General features: G+C 35.9%; 1 protein-coding gene across 3 annotated transcripts in view; it reads left to right on the plus strand.

The window, feature by feature from the left end:
- Positions 1 to 22,609, plus strand: part of GALNT11 (polypeptide N-acetylgalactosaminyltransferase 11) — a 116,545-nt gene that overhangs the window by 59,922 nt on the left and 34,014 nt on the right. For all 3 annotated transcript variants that reach the window (XM_001364267.5, XM_007504645.3, XM_016426258.2), the window contains exons 4-8: positions 454 to 577; positions 3,137 to 3,303; positions 7,000 to 7,125; positions 9,407 to 9,656; positions 10,894 to 11,011. In XM_001364267.5, coding sequence (XP_001364304.1) covers positions 454 to 577; positions 3,137 to 3,303; positions 7,000 to 7,125; positions 9,407 to 9,656; positions 10,894 to 11,011 — 785 coding nt within the window. The remainder of the gene's footprint in view (positions 1 to 453; positions 578 to 3,136; positions 3,304 to 6,999; positions 7,126 to 9,406; positions 9,657 to 10,893; positions 11,012 to 22,609) is intronic.

Raw genomic sequence — 22,609 nt, forward strand, 5'->3', positions numbered from 1 at the left:
TTGCTCTAGTCAACTCTCTAAACAGAGAAATTGCCAGACTGTGTTAGGAGAAGGAATTTCCTCACTTGGGAGTCCTCTACATATTAGTGAAAACAGTTACAATCCTCTCTCTCTCCTTGTCTGTAATTTTATAAGGAAAAATGGTTTCCTTTGGTAACCAGAAGGTTTGTCTTCTAGGTGCAATCAGATCTTTTAAGAATATGGTTGGCAAACAGGTAGTTGGTTATTTTTATGTTGCTGAAGAACTTGCTGGACAAATAAAAATTTTAAGATTATACTTCTAACCTTAATTCATCTTTTTGTATTGGAGTAACTTAGATCCAAAGAACATGGTTGACACCTGTTTAGAAGAGAGTGGATCAATGTCCCTGTTATAATTGTTGGGCTGTTAATAGTAGTACCAATGATTCTTTCCAGGCATGATATACTGACTTTAATTTCTTTCTTTCACAGGTATGATTTTTAATGAAAGAGATCAGGAATTGAGAGACTTGGGCTATCAGAAGCATGCCTTTAATTTACTTATCAGTAACCGCTTGGGCTACCATAGAGATGTTCCAGATACAAGGAATGCAGAGTATGTTTCTCATACTAATTTCAGTTAATACAACTTAATATTGTACTTTAGTCTCCATTTCAAGATGTCTTGAAAAGAGTATGAAAATGTGTCATTTTATTAAAATATAAAATATATTAGGTGCTGCCTAAAACAGACTTCCAGATTTATAATAATAGAAGCCAAATGGTCTAACTGGATTTATTTTAAAATAGCATCAGGTGACCAATAAGTGAAAGGTCAAAATATATGTGAATAAACAATTTATCCAGGTCATATTACAAGATTAAGAAGTAAAACTAATAAAATCTCATGACACAGTATGAGTAATTTAAAAGAGGATTAATTTCTCAGACTGAATGTTTAGCTACTGAGTAAATGATGAAATATAAAGTGATTTTTTTTTCTATCCAAAATGTGTGGGAATAGAAGAAAACCAGTTAAATGAAACTTGAATAAGTGTTAATGAACCAGAAGCAAGTAATTACAATGGAAGTTATTTTTCTAATGAGCAATAATTTTGTTAATTTGTTCTTCATGTCATGGTGATTTTCTGATGTATAAAATACATGAAAATAAATACTTAATTGTACTTCTCTTAGTATAAGAGGAAGTGTAGCTTATATAGTAGAGATAATGAAGAGAGTCAGAATGTCTGTAGTTGAGGCCTGTCCCTTATCAATTAATCCCTTTGTGACCATAGGCAAGTTCCTTAACCTCTCTGAGACTCATTTTCTTCATTATAATAAGAGACTAATAATTCTTGTGCTCCTTCCATTTTAGTCTTCTAATGTGCAATGTGTATAGGCCTGACTCTTTCTCCATTGTGTTCCCTGATTTCTCTGAGAATATTCGTTTGAAAATTTTGACAGTCAGGAAACCCAACAAGTAAATAATGAAAACTTGATGTTGAAAGCTCATTATGACTTCTGAAAATTATTGAAATACTTAGAATTTTGTCATTTATGTGACAAAGGCAGAATTGAGGTTATAAGTGATTGTACTCACATTTACACATTTTCCTTCTTGAGCTTCAGTTTCCTAAATAGTAAAAAAGGGATGATTATACCCATACTACCTGCTACTCAGGTTTGTTGTGAGACTGAAACATATGTAAATATATGTTAAAATTTCCAAATTTTGAAGCACCATGTCTGTGTTGTTGTTATTAATATTCTTAAGAGCATAGGCTCTAGAGCTGGGTGGGACTTGCTTAATGAACTGATATAACACCCTTATTTTACAGGTGAGGAAACTGAGGCCCATCAAGGTTAAGTTACACCTGGGGCCACACAACTAGTAAGTAATAGGATGGATATTGAACCCAAGGCTCTCTAATGCTTATTCAGCATGTTTTTCTCTCTTCATTCCATTAAATTTTAATTTCCATTGAAATGGCAATGCATAAAAACAGAGCTTTGCTCTACTTAAAACAACATAAAACAACTTAGATAATGCTAATAAAACGTGGTTGCCTACCATAGTTCTAACATGGTGTACTTTAATAATTCAATGAGAATTATTTCATCTTTGTCCCATTGCTTACTCTCTTCCTGATTTCAGGAAAAAGGCTCTTCCTGGCCCCTTCTCCCCACCTCCTTTTGAAATCCTTCTTTTAAGAGCCAACTTAAATGCCATATAGTCTTCCTTGACTCTCCCCATACAGAAATTTAAATTCAAATGCCTTGTAACACTTTTCTTTCAATCTATCACATTTTCCTTTGTTGATACATATTTGTAAACATTTACCCTTTCCCCCATGACATGGAAAGCTCCTTGAGATTTAGATGAGTATTGTATTTTGCTTTGAAATCCTTCCTTTTCTCTGTATTGCCTTACTGATCAGAATAATTTACAGTCAGCACTTTAAAAATATTGAGTTAAATTGCCTTTAATGTTTCATTTTGGAATTTGTTATTGGTTCCATTTTCATTTCATTTTTAGAATTGCTTGGCCATCAAAGTTGGCCTTCACCTAAAAGTGAATTTTTTAAAATTAGATTTTCTTATTAATATTATTTCCTTTTGAAACTTCCAGTTTCCCCAGAAAGAGTGTGCAAATTACTAGTTCTATAACAGTTTCAGTGTGGTTTTTGCCTGCCAAGCAATTTCCTGCCTTCTTTTTTTCTTTTTATGCACTCTTACCTTCCATCTTAAAATTAATTATGTGTATTGGTTCTGAGGCAGAGTAGTAAGGACTAGGCAATGGAGATTAAGTGACTTGCCTAGGGTCACACAGTAGGAAGTGTCTGAGACCAGATTTGAACCAGGACCTCTAGTCCACCCAGCTGCCCCTCCCTTCTCCTTTTTAATGTAATTTTCAATATGTTCTCTTTGCATTTCCCCTAAGCTAAAGTTTTCAAAACAAGATAAAGAGAATAGTCTAGGAGGGGAAAAAAGAAAATTTAGAAATACTGGAAGAAATCACACAAACTTGTGGATTGTTTATCTCTTTGTTTCCTACTGTGCTTCTAAGAATGAATGGAAAAAAGGAAGAAAAAGAAGCATATTCATAAAGTTCAAATATTGTGGAAGATACAAAACTTTAAAAATCACAGTTTTCTTATAATTGTATCTGTAGATGTAAAGAAAAATCATATCCATCTGACCTTCCAGCTGCCAGTATTGTGATTTGTTTCTACAATGAAGCCTTTTCTGCCTTGCTTCGAACAGTACATAGTGTCATAGATAGAACACCAGCCCATCTTCTTCATGAAATTATCTTGGTGGATGACAATAGTGAATTTGGTGAGTGAAATTATATAACTCTAGGAATAGATGTTGTTCACCCAGGATGGCAAGTACTAATAATACTTAGAATTTTCCATTTTTTTCCAGCAGTGTTGACAGTCATGTACACAGTTGACTATGTGGAAGGTAAATGGAAGGTAAAAACTAGTGCTCTGCATAAAATTCCAGTAGTGTTAGCTATAGTTAAATATTCTAACTATTGAATATATCATAGTTTTAAGGAAATTGGAGTCGTTTAGCCTGTGGACAAATTTAGTTATCCATACTCAGTGCTTGAAATTTGTTGCAACAGTTTTGTAGATGGCTGTTTTTAACTTAAAAATCAGTTTGTTTCAAAGGTCATTATGAATTGCTTATTTGGAATTTATAATTATTTTACCATGATACAGTGTTATAAATATTGGTTAATTTCTTGACTAGCCCTCAAAAGTTTATTTTAATACATATTAGTAAATGTTATAATATATAATAAAAATAAGAATATAACATAATATATAATAATATAAAATACTATAATAATAAAAATATGATAATAATAATAAACTAAATACCATACAGATGCCATGTAAACTATAGAAATAATTAAATAAGACGTAACAGGAGAACCAGGCCTAGAGACGGGTGGTCCTAGGTTCAAATGTGGCCTCAGACACTTCCCAGCTGTGTGATCCTGGGCAAGTCACTTAACCCCCATTGCCTACCCCTGACCACTCTTCTGCCTTGGAACCGATACACAGTATTGATTCTAAGGTGGAAGGTAAGAGTTAAAAAAAATATACAACCTCCTCCTCCAAAAAAACCCAGCATAGTAATATCAAGTAAGAAATACTTTCTCTTTAATTGCAGTGATACTGCTTAAGAAAAAATAAAATAGCATGAGGTATTGTCTCTGATCTCTAAGGGCTTATGTCTTCCAACTAAAATATAAGGTAGATAAAAAATTTTATGGATATTCTGAAGGAAATTCATGAATAGTTCCAAGGGTATAATTTATCATACTATTAACCATGTAAAACTTTGAAAACTTTTGGCTTTCATTTTCCTTGATATAAGTGTTTCACTTTTTAAAAAATCTGTAATTAGGGTTGATTTTTGGTTCATAGAAGAGATATTTTCCTCAGGTAACTGGACAAGAGAGAAAGGATGAAGGAAAGGATTTTAAAAAGACAAATATGTGTGTGTATGTATGTTCATATTTATGTATATATAAATTTGTAAGAAAGAAATTACTTGAAAGCAGAACTAATTGATTGATGAGCTGTGAAAGGTGGGAAGAAAGGCTCTTAAGTGGAGATTGTGCCCAGTTTCAGGGGATGAAAAAAGGAGAAGATATCACAGTCAAGTAGTTCCCCAGAGCTGTTATCACTTGATATCATTAGTCCAAGGGCAGCCTGGACATTGCCAGGCAGGTAGGGTTAGGTGTAGGTAATGTGCCAGATGCCCTATCTACATATAAGTCAGTCATAAATCAAATACTTGTAATTCTGGGAAATGTTTAGTTAAGAAAACTAATGCTGGTTATGGAAACTATAAATTGGAAAAGATCTACAAGAGAGCAAACCCCAAATAGTCAGAAATTGCGAATACGTCCACTCTGTGTGGACGTGTGCCTTGGTGCTGACTCATTTGTTGAATGAATGATGAGAATGTGGCCTCATTCCACCTGTGAAATAATGTGGAATCAACTCCAGAGACTCTCCATGACGTCATGGATCCAATAGAAAAGCCTCCATTTGTCAGCATCATCCCTCTGTGACAGGTCAAGATCCCAGCCTTGATTTGCAACCTTGAATAAAGCAAGTCACTAATTACTGGCTGAAATGCCTTCTGGGCCAGGCGCTGTGCCACATGGCCAGGGCACAGAGTCTCTGGGGGATCAGGGGCAGAGACAGCATGCCATGACTGTGTCTGTGTGGGAGGCTGGCTCAGAGAGGAGATGCTCCCAGCCTAGGGGAAGAGGATGCAAACCTGAAAAGCCACCCCAAGCTGAATTTTGAGCTGAATCTGGCTGAAAGCCTCAGGAGCTGGGGATAGGAGTGAGGGGGAAGCATTTGCCAGGCCCAGCAGACAGTAGTGCAAGGCAGGGAGTTGAAAGATGGAATTTCCTATGCGAAGAACAAGTGGTTCAAAGCCACCGGAGGGTATTGGGATTCAGCCCAGCCACTCTCCTTCCTGTACTCCGCACACATCACACCACTTATCATCTCTCCTGCCTTGCATGGCTCCCTCCTCACCTCTACTCTCAGAATTCTTGGTTTCCTTCAAGGCTTAGCATATGTCACTTCATATAGGAAGTCTTTCCTGGTCCCATCAGCCTCCTTCCTTCCTGGTCACCTTGAGTTAATTTTGTATCTTTGTATCTTTCATGTTTGCCTGAATATGTTAATATTGTCTCTTCAGGCTAGACCATAAGATTCTCTAAGGCAGGGAATTTGCTTTGATCTTTGCCTATCTCAGTATCTGTCATGGTGTCTAATGTATAATAGATATTTAATTTTTGTTTAATTGTTTTTGAATAATTTATGATATATCAAAGATATATCATAAATTAGATTTCCTTGATTAGAGATATAAGGTATTTATAGCTATTATGTGATTAGTAATATAAGATATTTATAACTCTTACATAATTATTTTTACTCAGTTTTTTTAAGCTATAATAAAAGTTAATAAAAAACTCATCTGAGCCATTTTATTTTTAATTAAAGAAGTAGTAGTGAATTATAGAGTGGCTGAAGTTTTGAGGTTTTTTCCACAATATTAGATAACTCATTGAATTAATGCAAATAATATTTGATTTAATAATTGAATATTTGATTAGAAATTAAATATTGATATATTTCAGTGAGTGATAAATAATTACCAATTTATTTTTTAATTACTTAATAATTACTTAATTTAATTACTTAACCTTTCAGTAAAGTATGTAGTAATAACTTAAATGAAAAATATGCATAAATATCAATAAACATCTTGTTACTTTAATATTCATGTATATTGTTTACTTTTGTAAGTAATAAATAGAACAAAAGTAGTCTTAAAAATGAGGTCTCCAGATATTTTTTATATATAAAAATGTAATAAAGAAAAATTTCAAATGAAGCAATTGGTCTGGTCTGTTCCCTTAGTCTGAAAATGTTCATGGTTCCATAGAATTATGAAGCTATATAATATTGTATGAGGCATGGTAGAAAATAAGATGAGAGTAATAGTGTTAGTTTTTGCTTCACATTGATATAAAAATGAACAGTGGTTCATTATTTGTTCAAAGAGATTAATTATTTGCTAGAGTAGACCCAGTTGTTTGGAGGCATCCCCATTAGAGAATAATCATAATATTTTCTCAGGACAAATGTTAGAATATTTATTTTTGTTCTTCAGTCTACAGCTTTAAATAATTAGCTAATTGCTATAGTTATAGTGTTGTTATTATGAAAATAATGGTATGTAAAAGATACAGAGAAAATCATTCAGTTCTTGAGTTCATCATGCTTGTTCAATTGGAAATGTATTCTTTTTTCCCCTTTTCTTTTAGTATAGAATAAGCATTATCTTTAAAATAGATAATAAAGTTTCATTATAAAATGTGATATTCCATCATTTGTTGAGACATTTAGTTTTATTTTGGCATTTGATGAGTATCAAAATATGTCAGTAGTTGTACTGCCTATGGATAATTTTGTCTTGTTTCAGATGATTTGAAAGGAGAGCTAGATAAGTATGTCCAAAAATATCTTCCTGGAAAAATTCAAGTGGTAAGAAATGAAAAACGAGAGGGATTGATTCGAGGAAGAATGATTGGAGCAGCTCATGCTACAGGTATAATGTGATTTTCTTGTTGGAAAATGACGATTTCTGTATCAGAAATGCTACTTCAAGTGCAGGAGTATATGATAGATTATAATATAGAACCCTACTCTGCCTCCCCTGGTTTTAGCTGAGTAATATTAAGATGTTCCTTGATCTTAATATGACTTAGAAATTTTTTTGGCCTTTATAAAACTAGTCAAAGCCAGAAATTCTTACCTGGCTATCTTGGTAATCCTATTCATTATTTGCTGTCCTCAAAATCTGTGTTGTGTGTGAAATGTATGTATGTTTGTTTTTTACTAGTTACTTATTTCCCTTCAAATTTCAATTACTTTCTTTTTTTGTGAATAAGCTTTTTATGTGACCCTGGGCAAGTCACTTAACTCTCATTGCCTAGCCCTTACTGCTCTTCTGCCTTCTAAGACAGAAGGTAAGGGTTAAAAAAAAAAAAGCTCTTTAATTTTACAAGATCTAAATTGTCCATTTTATTAAATGTAAAACTATATGTCCCTTGTTTTTGTTCTTATACGATACTCCTGTCCAAAGATCCAAAAAATTATTTCTTCTGTGTTTTTCTAATTTGCTTATAATGATACGTTTTATGCCTGAGTCATATATCCATTTGAATTTATCTTGGTATACAGTGTAAGATATTAATATATACCAAATTTTTACCATCTTTTTTTAAGTGATTAATTTCCCTTTCTTGATTTACAAATTCTGTTTTAAAATTTTGCCAAGAAAGATATCCTAAAACAGCATCAAAAATTCCATGCATAATTGAATATGACTTGGCCAAATATATAGTTGTGAAATAGAAAATTAAGAATGACATTAAAAACTTATATATATATATATATTCTTTTACCCCATGCCCCAGGAACGTAGCTGGAATATTTTACTTTTTTTTTTACAATTGTGACACTTTTTGAATTGTTTGCTGTTTTACATTTTCATTCAGTTGATTTAAAAATCCTTCAACACACAAGTGATTCATGGGTACCAATGAATTTTTTCACAGCTGAAATATTTCTGTAGCAATTAATTTGAATAGTGTGCACCTAATGTTTTTTGTGAGTTTATAAATTTTGCATCAGTAGAAGAGAAAAAAATACAGAAAATGAAGGAAGATGCAACGTACTTGGTAGGTTGCTGACCAAAAGAAAGGAGCACTCTCTTCAGCTGCTAATGGTTAGAAAAGCCAAGTCTCTTCAGCCCAGAGCTGCAAAGCATAGAGAAATAAAGAGAACACAAGGGGGGGAAATGTTTAAAGTGACCCTAATAATGTCAATGAAAACAGCAGTAAAAGCAACTAAACCTCATGTTAATCACACTGAAAAGTTTTGTTCTTAGAGCAGATGATTCCTTTCTCTTGTTAGAGGAGATGGGGCATGCCAAGAGCATAATGTTGCTTGCACTGTCAGGTATGGTTGATTTGTTGGTTATTTTTATTTGTTACAAAGGATGAGCAAGTATTGGGATGGGAACAGGAGTTGGGATAGAAAAAAGTCAGCAATAAGCCAAAATAAATTGAAAGGTGTTAGAGAAAGAAAAATGGATGAAAGGAGGAAGAAAAATGACATATTACAATGGGGGGCAGAACTAGTTATGAGGGAGGAGAGAAAAGAAAATCTAAAAAAATAATCTGAGTATGGGAGGCATATTTGATCCTCAAGATTTTCTGGAGAAGTATTAAAAGTAGATGCTTTCTATTATGTTATAGGAAACTGTAGGACAGCATTCATTATGATGACTAAGCATCATTAAGAAAAAGTTAAATTATGTTCAGTACCTTCATGTTTTTAAGAATGAAAGGTGTATGTTTAATTTTAGAAAGATTTTGGTTAAAAAGGTTATTATTTTAAACTTTGAGTACATATAGAGAGTTAACCTTCAATGATATACATTTGAAGTAATTTCACTTTTAGCTCTCTTGGATAATTGATAACTGTCTTTGGATCCTTGGGTTGTCACTTAAATTTTAATTAAATTCCTTCAATAGCACCATTTAGAATGAGTTTTTGACTAATGTTCCCAGGTTATGTAGTACCTCCTAGTTTACAGTAGGTAGTAAATTAATGATTCAGAAATAGATTTTGAGCAATAAATAAAGTGACATTTATATTTTAGAATATGAAATTTTAGCATTTTATTCATTTTAACTTGGGCTGGGACTAGAATTCATTATTAAATTATTGAAGTAGTAATTATTATATATGTATTATATATAATGTTATTATATTGATAATAAATAAAAAACTATTTGAGCATTATAATTTTGCTTTCCCAGGAGAAGTTCTTGTGTTCCTAGACAGTCACTGTGAGGTGAACAAGATGTGGCTACAACCGTTGCTGGTTCCAATTCAAGAAGACCGTAGGACAGTGGTATGCCCTGTGATTGATATTATCAGTGCTGATACCCTCATGTACAGCTCATCTCCTATCGTGCGTGGAGGATTCAACTGGGGTCTACACTTTAAATGGGATCTTGTTCCCTTTTCTGAGTTAGAAGGACCAGAAGGAGCTATTGCACCAATCAAGTAAGTTTTGACCTTATGATTGGAAAACGTGGAATATACTATTATAGGGCAAAAGGTGAAGTACTTTATAGTTAGTTTCTTCAGTATTAGCAGCAAATGTGGGCAGGTAGTCATTTTGTATTTCTGAAATCCCTTGTGTTTGTTTTCAGAGAGATTTAGTAAACTCACATGACAACACTGCAGGTTTTTAGCTTTTTGTGTGTATATTCAAAATGCACATCTAATCATACTCTAAAACATGCAGATGATATTTGTACTTAACTTAGCTTCACAAATGTCTAACTTGCAGAATTTGGACTTCTTACTTGAGTCCATATGGATATATTAATCAGTGACCAAAATTCCTGAAGTGTTCTAAGTCCACAAAAAATTTATGCCTTTGCCAAGCCCAACTAATTGTCCATGACTTGTAGTTTAGTGGATCAGGGCTATTATATAACTTACTTGCTTATTAAGCCATTTTAGTTATGTAGTGGTATAGAACAAACACTTCTAAAGGTGGTTTACTCTGCAGCTTTTAGTCCCTAGAACACAGTTGAAAAAAAGCATGAAGTAAAGCAAAAAAGTCTTCTGAGCAGCCAAAAGATGTCCTGAAGTCCATGCACTGAAACTAGAAACTGCCTCAGGCCCTTACTCTCTTTTTCTTTATCTTAGAGCTCATTCTGACCCTTTGGGTTGCTTTCTCAGCCCTTGGCAGATTAGAAATGGTAAATTAAAAGGGACAAGTTCTTAGCAGCAGGCACAATATGGCAGCAGCAAGAAATGACACTTGATAGTCTGATGGTGAATGGGAAAGAGACAGAAAAAGTATGAAAATCAGAAGAATCCAAAGTTTGGGGTCATCATAGAGACATCTATGATGTCTATCATAGATTGGGGTCTATCATAGAGACAACTAGCCTCTATATATCCCACAAGACCTGAGTGCATGAAAATGTTAGAGAATATTACAACAGTACCCTACAAGGAAATTGTGTGTCGTTAAGAAGCATTCCATTTTAGAAAGATCTCTTTTAAAATGTTTATAATAAGAAAATCGGAAATTCAGTTATGCTTTATTATTGTACAATAACTGTAGAGCTGGACAATAATTGTACCAGTGCTGCCAGGTGATTCCATTGTAGCTTGCTAGTTTTATTAGAGACAGTTGCTGCAAAATTATGCTGATTTGCAAAGGAAAGTTTTCCAAAATAATCATATGTATGGAATCAAAGTGATGATTATTTCTTTCTTCTAGGTCACCTACAATGGCAGGAGGCTTATTTGCTATGAATAGACATTATTTCAATGAACTTGGACAATATGACAGTGGCATGGATATCTGGGGAGGTGAAAATTTAGAAATCTCATTTAGGGTAATTCATATTTACGTATGTTAAAATGTCAACATCATATACAAAGAAGTTGCTTATCTAATTTTCAGAAGTTTCTAATATTGGTACTTTGTGTAACTTCTCATTGGAGGTCACTGGGTGGTTCAGTGGATAGAGTGATGGCCCTAGAATCTGGAAGATCTGGGTTCAAATTTGACCTCAGACACTTGTTGGTTGTATGACCCTAGGCAAGTCACTTGACCTTTAAACTTAAGCATTAATTTCCTCAGTGGTAAAAATGGGGATAATAATAGCACCAACTCCCAGTGGATGAAATGAGATAATATTTTTAATGTCATTAGCATATAATTTCCTCCCTCCCTCTCCCTCCCTCCCTTATATTTAATATACATTATTAACTGCAGTATGCTTGGATTACACCTGAAGCATCTTTGGCCATTTAATATGTCAATTGAATCTACCAAAGATGTATTTCTTAAAAATTGGAACAGTAAACCAAATATAATTTTAGAAAGCTTTAATGTGAACATTATTTTAACTTTTTTCTTCATATGATTATTAGTTTTGTTTAGCATCATTTATAGTCAGTTTGTAATTCATTCATCCATTTGTCTTGCAAGTATTTATGGAACACCTCCTGTATGTGAATCATAGAAAGAGAAACCAGACATAGCTCCTGCCCATAAAGAAATTAGTTACCATGGGAGATAGGACATGTTTGCAAGTTGAAAAAAATATATTTAATGTGAAGAATGATTAAGAGAAGTACAATTAAAGTGTAATTAAGAGTTCAAATGAAGAGAAAAATTACTTGAAGCTACTTGAACTAGATCTTAAAGGATGGGTAGAATTTCAGCAGGTGTAGGTGATGGGCAAGAGAATTGCAGGTATGAAGAATGTCAGTATCTAAGACACTGGGGGGAGAAAAGTATAGAATGATAGGATAAAGGATAGGATAGACTCTATGTAGGACTTGGAGGAAAGAGAGACCTAGGTCTGAATCTTATTTAGTATGGCTGTTGCTTTAGTTGCCCTGAGCTTTGGTTTTCTCATCTATAACATGGCGACGATGATACTGGTAGAACCACCTCACCAGTGGGGCAACCAAGCTAAACAGGGCAAGTACCAGACTCCTCTCATTCTCATTCTAATCAGGCTCCTCAAATCTATAGTTTCAGCTAAAACTGAGCATTCTCATCAAACATGAGCAGCTTTTAAGGCATATGAAGTCACCAAGGATTAGGATTTAGTGATGTTATGGTAGGATTTGGTTACTCAGCTCAATCCAACAAACATTTAGTATTATTAATAATAGCAGTAATAAAACATATGCTATGTCTAACACTGTGCTTGGTCCTGACACTGAAAAGACAAAAAATGATGTCAGACTACCTTCAAGGAGCTTGTATTCTCTTTGAGGGATGTATCATGTATACAAACGTGTGTATACATGAAGTGGTATGTGTGTATGTGTTGTGTCCACATTAGTATAAAGTGGGACACAGTACTAATAAATAGGTTAGAAAAAAATCTTTAGAAAGTGGCCCCTGAACTGGGCTTTGAAGGAACCTTTTAGAGACCAAGTTCCCATACTGTGATTCCCCCCCTTACCCCTGAAAGAAGAGGGAGGAAGCTCTCCCTTTGGGAAGCTGGGCAGATGGGTGGGTGATGAGGGAAATGTTCTCAGGTGCACATGGAGAGAGAGAAGGGAGCAGCCTCCTCTGGCAAGCTCCAGCATGCCTGCTATAGGTTCGCTAACATGGCTTTAGGGATTCAATAATGAATATAAATGTTTCAAAACAGTTTGGGTGAGGCAGCATCATGATGGATACACATGAATTAGCATCTCCATTTTACAGATGCAGAAAGAATGAAAGAGCATTTGTTGACCTCTTACTAAGTGCCTCCTCTTTGGGAAAAGCCTTATAATATGGGTCTGCTCTTTAAATTTTTTTAAAAATATTGATATATTTTGTTTGAACTTTGCCTAAATTTCTGCCTGTATCTCTTCTATATTTCTTCTCTGAGAGAGCTGTTCCATATGATAAAGCATTTTTTTTAAAAAGGAAAAAGTAAAAAAAAAAGTAAAACCATTCAACATATCAAAAACATGACTATATGTAACATTCTCCATGCCTGTGACCCTCCTACTTCTGTGTAGCAGTGGATGGAGATATCTTCTCATTTCTTCTTTGGTACCATTTTATAATTTTGGAACATTAATTTTTGATTAAATTAATATTAATTTTGTGGTTCTTTCCAATTTTGATTATTGTGGTATTTGTGTATTTTGGGGGGTTTTTTTTTGTTGTTGTTCTGCTTACTCACTTTACATCAATTCATACAAGTCTTTCACATGTCTGGTATTCTTCATATTTATCATTTCTTAAAGCATAGTAATATTCTACCATATTTATGAACATGGTTGTTTAGCCATTACCTGATCAATAGGATCATTGGACATCTACTTTGTTCCATTTCTTTGCTACCATAAAAAGTGCTGCTCTAAATATTTTGGTGTCTTCAGAGGCTTTCTTCCTGGCATTGACTTCCTTTGGATCTATGGCTGGCAGTGGAATCTGGGTCAAAGGATCTGGATACTTTAGTTTCTTTATTTGCATAATTACCACTTGCTTTCCCTATTCTTTGGTGCTACCTTACAGTTCCACCAAAATTGAATTAATGAGCCCATTTTCTCCACAACCCCTGCAGCCTTATTTCCATCATTTGTCATCTTTTCCAATTTTCTGGGTATGAGGTAAACTTCAGGGTTGTTTTTGCATTCCTATTAATAGTGTTTTTGTCAATTCTTTCATATGGTTGCTAATCGTTTGCAGTTCTTTTGAGGAGTGTTTGTTCATATCTTTTGACCTCTTATCTATTGAGGAATGGCTTTAGCCCTTTTCCCTCTCTTACATTTTTTCATGCTCCAATTTCTTGACATAGGCCAGGATTTCCTTCTGCTTTTTCATATTTTTGTTCTCCTTTTTCACTTGAAGCTTTCTCCTTTCTTGTCAAGGAATACTTTGTTTGCCCTGATAAATTGGAGAGGAAAGAAATATTCCTTGTTTCATTTTAACTTTATCTTCAACTTGCCAGAGGCTTATACATTATGTGTAGATGGAATTAAATTCACCAAACATTTATTACACTATTGTGCAAGTTATTCCTACACATACAGTGGGGCAGCCAGTTGGCATTGTGGGTGGAATGCCCAGTCAGTAGTCAAGAAGGCCCAAGTTCAGATCCTGCCTTAGACACTAGCTGTGGGCTCCTGAGCAAGTCACTTAACTTCTATTTATCTCAGTTTCCTCATCTATAAAATGGGCACAATAATAGCATCCCTGCCTCAGGATAGTTGCAAGGAGTAAATTTGGAGATAATATTTGCAAAGGGCTTAGTAAGGGCTCAGGATATAGCAGATGTTATATAAATGTTAGCAGTTGTTGTCATCATTATTATGATTACCACAGACATACAGGATACACACAAAGCTGGCCACATGACCTTGGCATAAATATAGACATACTTTCAGGTCACTGGAAATTTTTCCTGGCTTTCCATTGAACAAAGTCAGGTCCTCTGCTGCTAGCAACTCTGGAGAAACAGTGGCTACAAATCTTTGTGTGTCTTTAACTCTGCATTTATCACTCATCTTGCCCCTGTACCATTTGTCCAATAAAGAATATGAGGCCATTTTCCCAGGAATAACATCGTTTTATTAATGGGGGCATGCAGCTCTCATTGACAAATAATAGCTTCCTTCCCCAAGAAAGACCTCTTGCTTATAAATGGGGATGGGTCCTCTTTCTGATTGGCCTGACAGCTCAACCCTTGGGTGTGTCCTCCTTCTGACTGACCTAACCTATCAACTTTGGGGCCTCCCCTGACTGTCTGCATTGGTGGATGCTTGAAGAGAGGAGGGTAGACTGAGACACCTAATATCCTCCCACCTTACTTCATCAGAGAGCTGGTCTTTGTCCATACTGGCACGACAAGCCAACTTATTTTTCAAAGTGGGGCAAAATTCATCATGGCTTTAATCATTTTAAGATCTGGATAAACAAAGGAAGGTCCTAAGCCAATTTAATTGCTTTGATAGACTTTTTTGAACCAAATGAAATTTTATTGTTTACTGTTATGGTGAAAATCACCTTTAAAGATTGTTAAAATATTAATTTATGGTCACCAGGGAATTCAGATATGTAATTCCCTAAATGAAACACTCAAGTCAGAATGGAGTTTATGGTGGTTTAATCACAACGGGAGTAAGAAAAAGGAGAGGGAGAGAAGGAGAGAGGAGGAAAAGGAAAGAGGTTAACTCAACCTTCTGGTAGAGCCAGAGGGAGTTTTAGGCCTGGAAGGCCAAGGTAGAGAAGGGAATCAGTCCTTGACTCGCATGACCGATCTGAAAGAATCTGTCTGCGGGCCTCCTCCCTGTTCAAGCTCCTAGCATGAACTGGGGGAACTAGCATCTAGCCCTGTCTACAGGCAGTGAGCGAGTTCCAGAGGCTGTTCCCTACCTCACTTCCTGTACCTCACAAGTGCCAATGGTGGCTCTAGCTTGACCTAGGACCGCCCAGAGGTCTGTCCTTTTTTGCACATGTCTGTTGAGCGCCATATTCTCAAATAATTAAATCTTGAGTTTTTGCTGTAGCCCTTCCTAATCTCTACCTGAGTAGGGTGGAGATTGCAGTTTCCAAGACCTGACTCTGTTACTCCAAGTGTCTCCATTGTCATTGATCAGGAAATAGCTAAATCCCATCCTCCAAAGAATGGTCTGAACAGGGTGGATTGGTTTTGAAATTCACATTGCCAAATAAACAATGATATTTAGTGTAAAAGAGATAGGGGAACTTCTGGGGAGGGTTAGGGAAAGGCATCCTTATGCAGTTTTAGAACAAAGTAGCTCTTTTTTAAAAGTTCTTCTGGAGGCCAGTACTTAGGGGTAGCCTCAAGTTTGGCTACAGGCTGTTTGTTGGGAAGCTTAAGGAGAATGTGATTTCACATAATATCATAATTGAATATTAATTTTCCATACCCCTCCAGAACCTTGTTAATACTTTGACAGACCCAACTTTTCCCTTGTTTCTCATCTTGTTTTACCAGCATGTCTTCCCCAACTTAGCAACAGCCTTGTCTGAGTTATTCCATTCCTCTCTTCCATTTCATCTTCAGCTTCACTGACTTTTACTGCTTCTTCTTCTGCTTAAATTGTCCTCAAATATGTTTAAAAAAAAGAAAGAAAGAAAGGGAAGGGATGTACCCCCATGGGTAGATTTGGACTCTTGATATGGAGAGGGGGAGGAAGAGAGGAGTGAAACCCCCTTCCACAAAGCGGGATTCAGGGGAGACAGCAGATGTAATAGGTTAGCTCAGAGAAAGGAGAGGGGGTATTGAATATTTTCCCCCTTCTGCCTTCCCTCCTTAGCTAAAGCTACTCTCCCCAATTCGCTCTTGCCCCTCTTGTCCCCCCTCCACTACTCGAGACCAACAAAAATTTTTTACAACATAACAATATCTTAATATAAAAGACATTCCTATAGCAATCAATATAAAATTTAAATCTTAAGTAAAATTGAACTCTTATGCCTTATGTAATGGTAATTCCAATGTAACAGTATTCCCTTTTCCACCCTAAACTACTGCAGTATTGAATTTCCTAACTCTCCTTTCTGTCTATATTAGTGGATTAGATCATTATTATGCTATATATATGTATATATATATATGTCTGTTATTTTTACACATTTACATATGTCACATGTTATTTAAATACATATATACATATATATCTTCAGGTAGTAGAGATTTATTTACAAATATACAATTTATGGGTTGTCCTTATTTATGGCACAATCCCTAATGTCAATGTGAAATTTGTTCATGTTCTAAATATAGTGTGGTGAATGCATATTTATTCCAGCGTATATTTGGATATACTTCCCTATATGTGAAGTTAATGTGATCGCCTTTTAATCTTACATGACCCATTTTCCTGAAGTTTATTCCCTATAATATCTTTGATTCAAAGTTCTTTCCAGTTGTCTGTGTATCTTCCATCCTTTGGTGTTGCTTGAAGTTTGTCACAGGTCCGGGGTGCCTTCTCCTTTCCAGGATACATACTTACCTGTCATCTCACCTTGAAAGATGATCTCAAGTATCCAGAACAACAGGATTGTGTGTGTGTAAAATTAACGTGTGCGTGCATGTAAGAGTGAATATTTTGATGCATGTGAGTGAAACTTTATATAGGATGCTTGTGCCATCCTCATGAATACAAGTGAGATTTTTTTTTTTAATGTAATGAATGTAGGTAACTTTCTTAATGTGTGATTGTAAGGGAGATTATTCTATTCCTATGTGGTTGATTGTAGAGGTTAATGATATTTTAGTCTAGGCTTGAGATTGAAATTCGTATATAGGTTTAATAATTCTAAGGGATCTTAAATCCACCCAAATAAACTCCCAGATTCTGCAAGGAACTGCTTCTCCTGTATTTCACAGGCTACACTAATCCTCCCTGATCTAACTAACCCAAATTTATACTATCTGTCTTGGACATTATTGTATTTTAGTTTCATGTAATAATTTTTGTTTGGGTAAGATGCCGCAATAGCATCTTGGATGTTTTTCATCTACATTTACTGGGGTTCATGGACTTATCTCAGTTTTTTTTTTTTTTCAGCCAGGGCTTGTCATTATGGCTTAGGAGTTTTCCTAATTTGATTAACCTTTCTTAGTGGATCATGTGTCAGATCTTATGCCTAGTACCAGTCTGGGTTCTTATAAGGTTTTGTGTTTGTTTGCTACCCTATAGAACTCAAACCAGTCTTGGTACCAAGTTCTCTATCATATTACTTCCAATTTGGTGTCACTGTCCCCTAAGTCATATTTCTTACAGAATTCTTCAAAACTACTGACTCCTGTAATATACAGTATTTCCTGTACTGATAATGAGTTACCTGTGTTTTCAATTGCTGAATCAGAATCAGAATCAGAAAAGCTTGTTTGGTCTGAATTCCAGTGTTCACTATGCCAATTTGTGTCCCATTCATCTAAATTTTTGTGAACTTTATCATAAAGCTTTATGTATTCATAGGGTTCCTGTTCTTCATCACTTTTCTGTTCAACTATTATTATATCATTTAGTTCTATATCATCTGGGTCTGAGTCTGACTCTTGGTTACTGATTTCTGTACTCTTAAGGTCTTTCGTTAACTTTCATTCAGTGACCTGTTGTAATTCTGTGTCAGGTGTTATTAACCCAGGTTTTGCATCTTGGTCTGACCCTATTTCAGTGATTTTTGTATTTCCCAATTCTTTTTCTATCTGTTGACCAGTAATATGCTCTGATTCTGAGTGGTGTGGTTGTGGATTTACTGCTTCCTGCAGATCTGCTATTATGTTACTGGAGTGCACAGGTTCTAACATATCTTTTGGATCAGGTTCTTGTGTATCTACTCCCTCTTGTGAATCTGTTGACATAGAAACCATGCCCTTTATGGTGGTATCTTCTGGGAATGACTTCAATACAGATTCACTTGCCCCTATATCAGTGAGAGGTTTGTACTTTTGTACTCCCACTTCTGTCCCAAGATATGGTTCTGAAGTTTCTTGTAAATTGGCTATTATGGTTTTTACATATACAGATTTGCTATTATCATCTTTACTTTCTTGCCCCAGGGTTTGTAATGTACTTATATCATTTTGGACCACTGCTGTCCATGAGCTAACAGCTTGCTCAGAGGAAAGGTTTGTATTTGTATTAATTTCAGTTTGAGAACTGCTTGGATGAGGTTTCACTATCAAAGACTCTTCTGTTCCCACTCCCTTACATTGTTTTGCAGTCTCTGGTTCAGGGAATAGATAGTCATTGCAATTTTGGTGTTGATCTGTGCTAAACCCATCCCCAGGACTGGTATCTTTGAGTGGTATAGGATTTCTTGGGTAAAAGTCTTTGGCATTTGGGTTTAAGTTAGTTCTCCCCTCATTTTCCTTTCTTTTCCCTCTTAGATGTAAAATTTTTTCAGCTCCAAAGACTCTTGCAACAATGTCTTGTTTAGCTATCTTGTCACAATGGTCTGTATATTTAAGTTGCTGTTTGAAAGATTTGCTAGCCCCGTTTGATTTTCCCCTGCCTAGACCCATTCTGCAAGCTAAAAAATTTTCCAAAAAGGATTTAATCTGTTCTTTGCTTTTCTCCATGCAGTTTTGTGTGCCCATGTATTGTGAACCATAAATGTCATGTTTCATGTGTTATTATCTGTGCAATTTTATTTTCCACCTCAATTATAACTTTTTTTTGTACTTAAGTTGCTTCCCTTGGCATCTTGCCCAACTAGCTGTGTCTCCACCACCAAAATTTTAAAGTTTTCATATTCCTTTTTACCATCTCCCTTTGTGCACTTTATACTTATGCTCTCATGTTTCCTCCTACCCTGGGGAAAATGCTTATTTCTCGCTATAACTTCTGAATAATGGGGTTTTGCTCCAGAAGCTATTGCTGCTTCCATGGATTTCAGGTCTGGGGTCTCCTGTTCTCTAAGTATGCAGTGAGAGCAACACTACTTGCTATTAGAGTCCTGTATCCCATAGTTTTTGTTATTATATACTTTTCCCTGATAATATGCATTTTGACCTTCCCCATCTCTCTTATTTTGGCCCTGTTCATAGCAATGTTTCATCGGGCAGTTTCTTACTATGTGTCCTTGACGAGAACACAAAAAGCAAGTTCTGTTATCTCTTTGCACCTTCTGTTGACTTTGGGGTGTCTGTCTATACTCTGTGGTCTGTCTATACTCTCTGTCTGTTAAATGTCTTAATTGTAGTCAGGTTTTTAACGTCCTCTAATTCTTTCTGCCTTAATATTTTAGAGGTCTCTTGGAGCTTTTTCTTTAGATCATTCTTTTCTCTTTCTTGATCCACCTTAGGTGTCAGTGTCTCTAAGTTCATTAAGTGAGATGGTGTCAAACTTAGGGCAATAATTCCTGAAGAAATCCCTCAAGTGCTTGTCACAGTCCTTGAGAAATTGCCTCCTCACATGTACTTCTGATTCATTTGAATTGGAGTTAAAACCTAACAGTCCCTCAGCTTTTTCGATAAGGTGATCAATAAATGTACTTGGGTGTTCATTTTTTTCTTGGGATAAACTCAAATTTTCCCCATGCATTGGGTCTTTCTGACAGTTGTTTCATTCTCTGCAATAGATCCTCACAGCATTTTCTTAGATAAGCCATTCATTGTTCTTGGATTAGAAAAATCCAGATCCTCAAAAACTTCTGGCTGACTCATGAGTGAAGAATCTTTTCTAGTTTATTCCAATAAAATTTTTATGTTCCTGGGGTGTAAAAAGTTCAGATAAAAGAATTTCTACATCCTCAAAATCTGGTTCATATAGGCGAAATGCTCTTTTCAGTTCTTTAATTGCAAGATGCGGCTCTAATAAAAATTTAGGCATACATTTACATAAAGACTCTAAGTCATGGGTGGTGAACCTTTGCATGTAAAATGCCAGAGTTATCAATGACCTTAACTATATCACACAAAGGCATAATCTTTTGAGCCTTTGATGCATTTGCAAGATTGTTAGCAGATGCATTAGTAGGCGCCTGTATGTTATTGGCAAGGTCATTTCCCCTTACTGTACCTAATGGTGTCCCAGTATTAGTATTAGTAACTATGTGGTCCTTATTAGTCTGTCTCGTCATGTCCTCAGCCTCCTCGTCGGTTTCCTTCTCCATGCCTTGTTTTCTCTGGATATAATCCTGGCAAATATCAGTTATAATAGGAATCTGACCAAGCAATGTCTCAAATCAATTATCAATGACTAGAGTATGTACAGTTTTCTTTGGGAAGATCAGGTTAGCACCAGCTTTGATATTCTTTAAGATGTTAGTCACTACAAAGAATACAACATAGACTTTGTATGATTTGCCAGAGGTAATTTACATCTAGATAATTCATTGGCAACTGTGTCCATCCTATAGTCATATTGGTTAATGTCTCCAGAACATTGTCTATCATCCCTTCCACTGTATTATAAATGATACAGAAGCCCCAATAAATGGCAATTATTCCTAGCACAGAAGACCAAAGTATTATTTGTAACATGTTTCCCATTAGATCTTTTCTAGGCTCTAACTGCCAGGAGTTAACAGTTAGAAAATGGTTGTAGTCCCCACAAGCTTTGCTTCTAGCTAGATAGGATCCAAGATGGCTAGATCCTATTGCTGACAGCCCTAATACAGCCTCCCTTTTGCAATAGACACTTTCTCAGTATTGTAACTGACCAGAGTGGCAGTTGGTAACTGACTTGTTCTCTCTCTCCAACCCCCCCACCCCCAAGGAATCAAGATGTTTTTGATCCTGTGTGGAAACTACTAAGCAGAGTCAGTGACAAAGGCTGCTTGCCTCAGGAGTTGTAATTGACAACTTCACAACTGACAGTTGATGGCAGTTGGCGACAGTCACTGAAGCTTTTTTTTTTTTAATAAATGGGGTCTTTTTAAATCTGGGGTGCCAACTGTTTTAAAAAAAAATAAAGAAAGAAGGGAATGTACCCCTGAGGGGAGGCTTGGACCTTTGGTATGGAGAAAGAGGGAACAGGGAGGAGAACCCCCTACTCAAAGCGGGGTTCAGGGGAGACAACAGATATAATGGGTTGGCTCAGAGAGAGGAGAGGGGGCATTGAAGATTTTCCCCCTTCTGCCTTCCCTCCTTAGCTAAAGCTACTCTCCCCAATTTGCTCTTGTCCCCCCTCTACTACTTGAGACCAAAAAGGTCTCCCCTTGACCCATTTGCTCACTCTCAGCTTGAGGAACAAATAACTTTTAGTGTTAATTCAATCAGGTAATACAAAAGGAATAACGGGCAGGGGAGAATGGGAAAAGGGGGTCCCTATCTCTATCTAAACCCTTTTCCTCCCTCCTCGAGTTTAGGGGGAATTCAGGCCTTGGCAGCTTGAGCCCCCTGAGAGAAAGTCAGGTTGACTCACCCCTGGGCAACAGGAGCTGAGGTAAAGTCTGCTCAGGTTTCTCTTCAGAAAGTCCCTTCAGTTGGGAAATGTTGGGGGGAAAGATTTCCAGTCACCAGCAGGAAAATTTGACATCTCAAGACAGAGAGACCCTCACTGCTCTCCAGCCAAAGTCTTCTCTCCTCAGGATTCCCTCCTGGGGCTCCTCCCCCATCGAGGTGATCAATTTCATAGACTCTTCAGTCTGGCACTTTTTCTCTAGTGCCAGCCTCTATCACAAATCCTTATTCTCTTCTTTTCTTTCTTTTCTTCCTTCATCTTCTCAAGTTATCCAGCTGTTCCCTTCCTCAAATCCAGTGTCCAAGTATATAATTCCAATGCCCTACAAATTACATTCTCAATTCCTTTTCCTTTTTTAGCTCAGGTCCTTCTTTTTCTTATGATTTTTCTTCTATAGCTTTGCCCCACTGAAAGAAGCTGGAATTAGATTCTCTTTCCTCTTTCTAGATGACCCCTATATATACATATGCTCTTTCTATCTATCTATCTATCTATCTATCTATCTATCTATCTATCTATCTATCTATCTGTCTGTCTGTATCCCCATTTCTCTTTCTCATACTGAATCAGCTTTACATGAGACA

The sequence above is a fragment of the Monodelphis domestica genome, chromosome 5, assembly GCF_027887165.1.
Source record: "Monodelphis domestica isolate mMonDom1 chromosome 5, mMonDom1.pri, whole genome shotgun sequence".
Lineage (NCBI taxonomy): Eukaryota > Metazoa > Chordata > Mammalia > Didelphimorphia > Didelphidae > Monodelphis > Monodelphis domestica.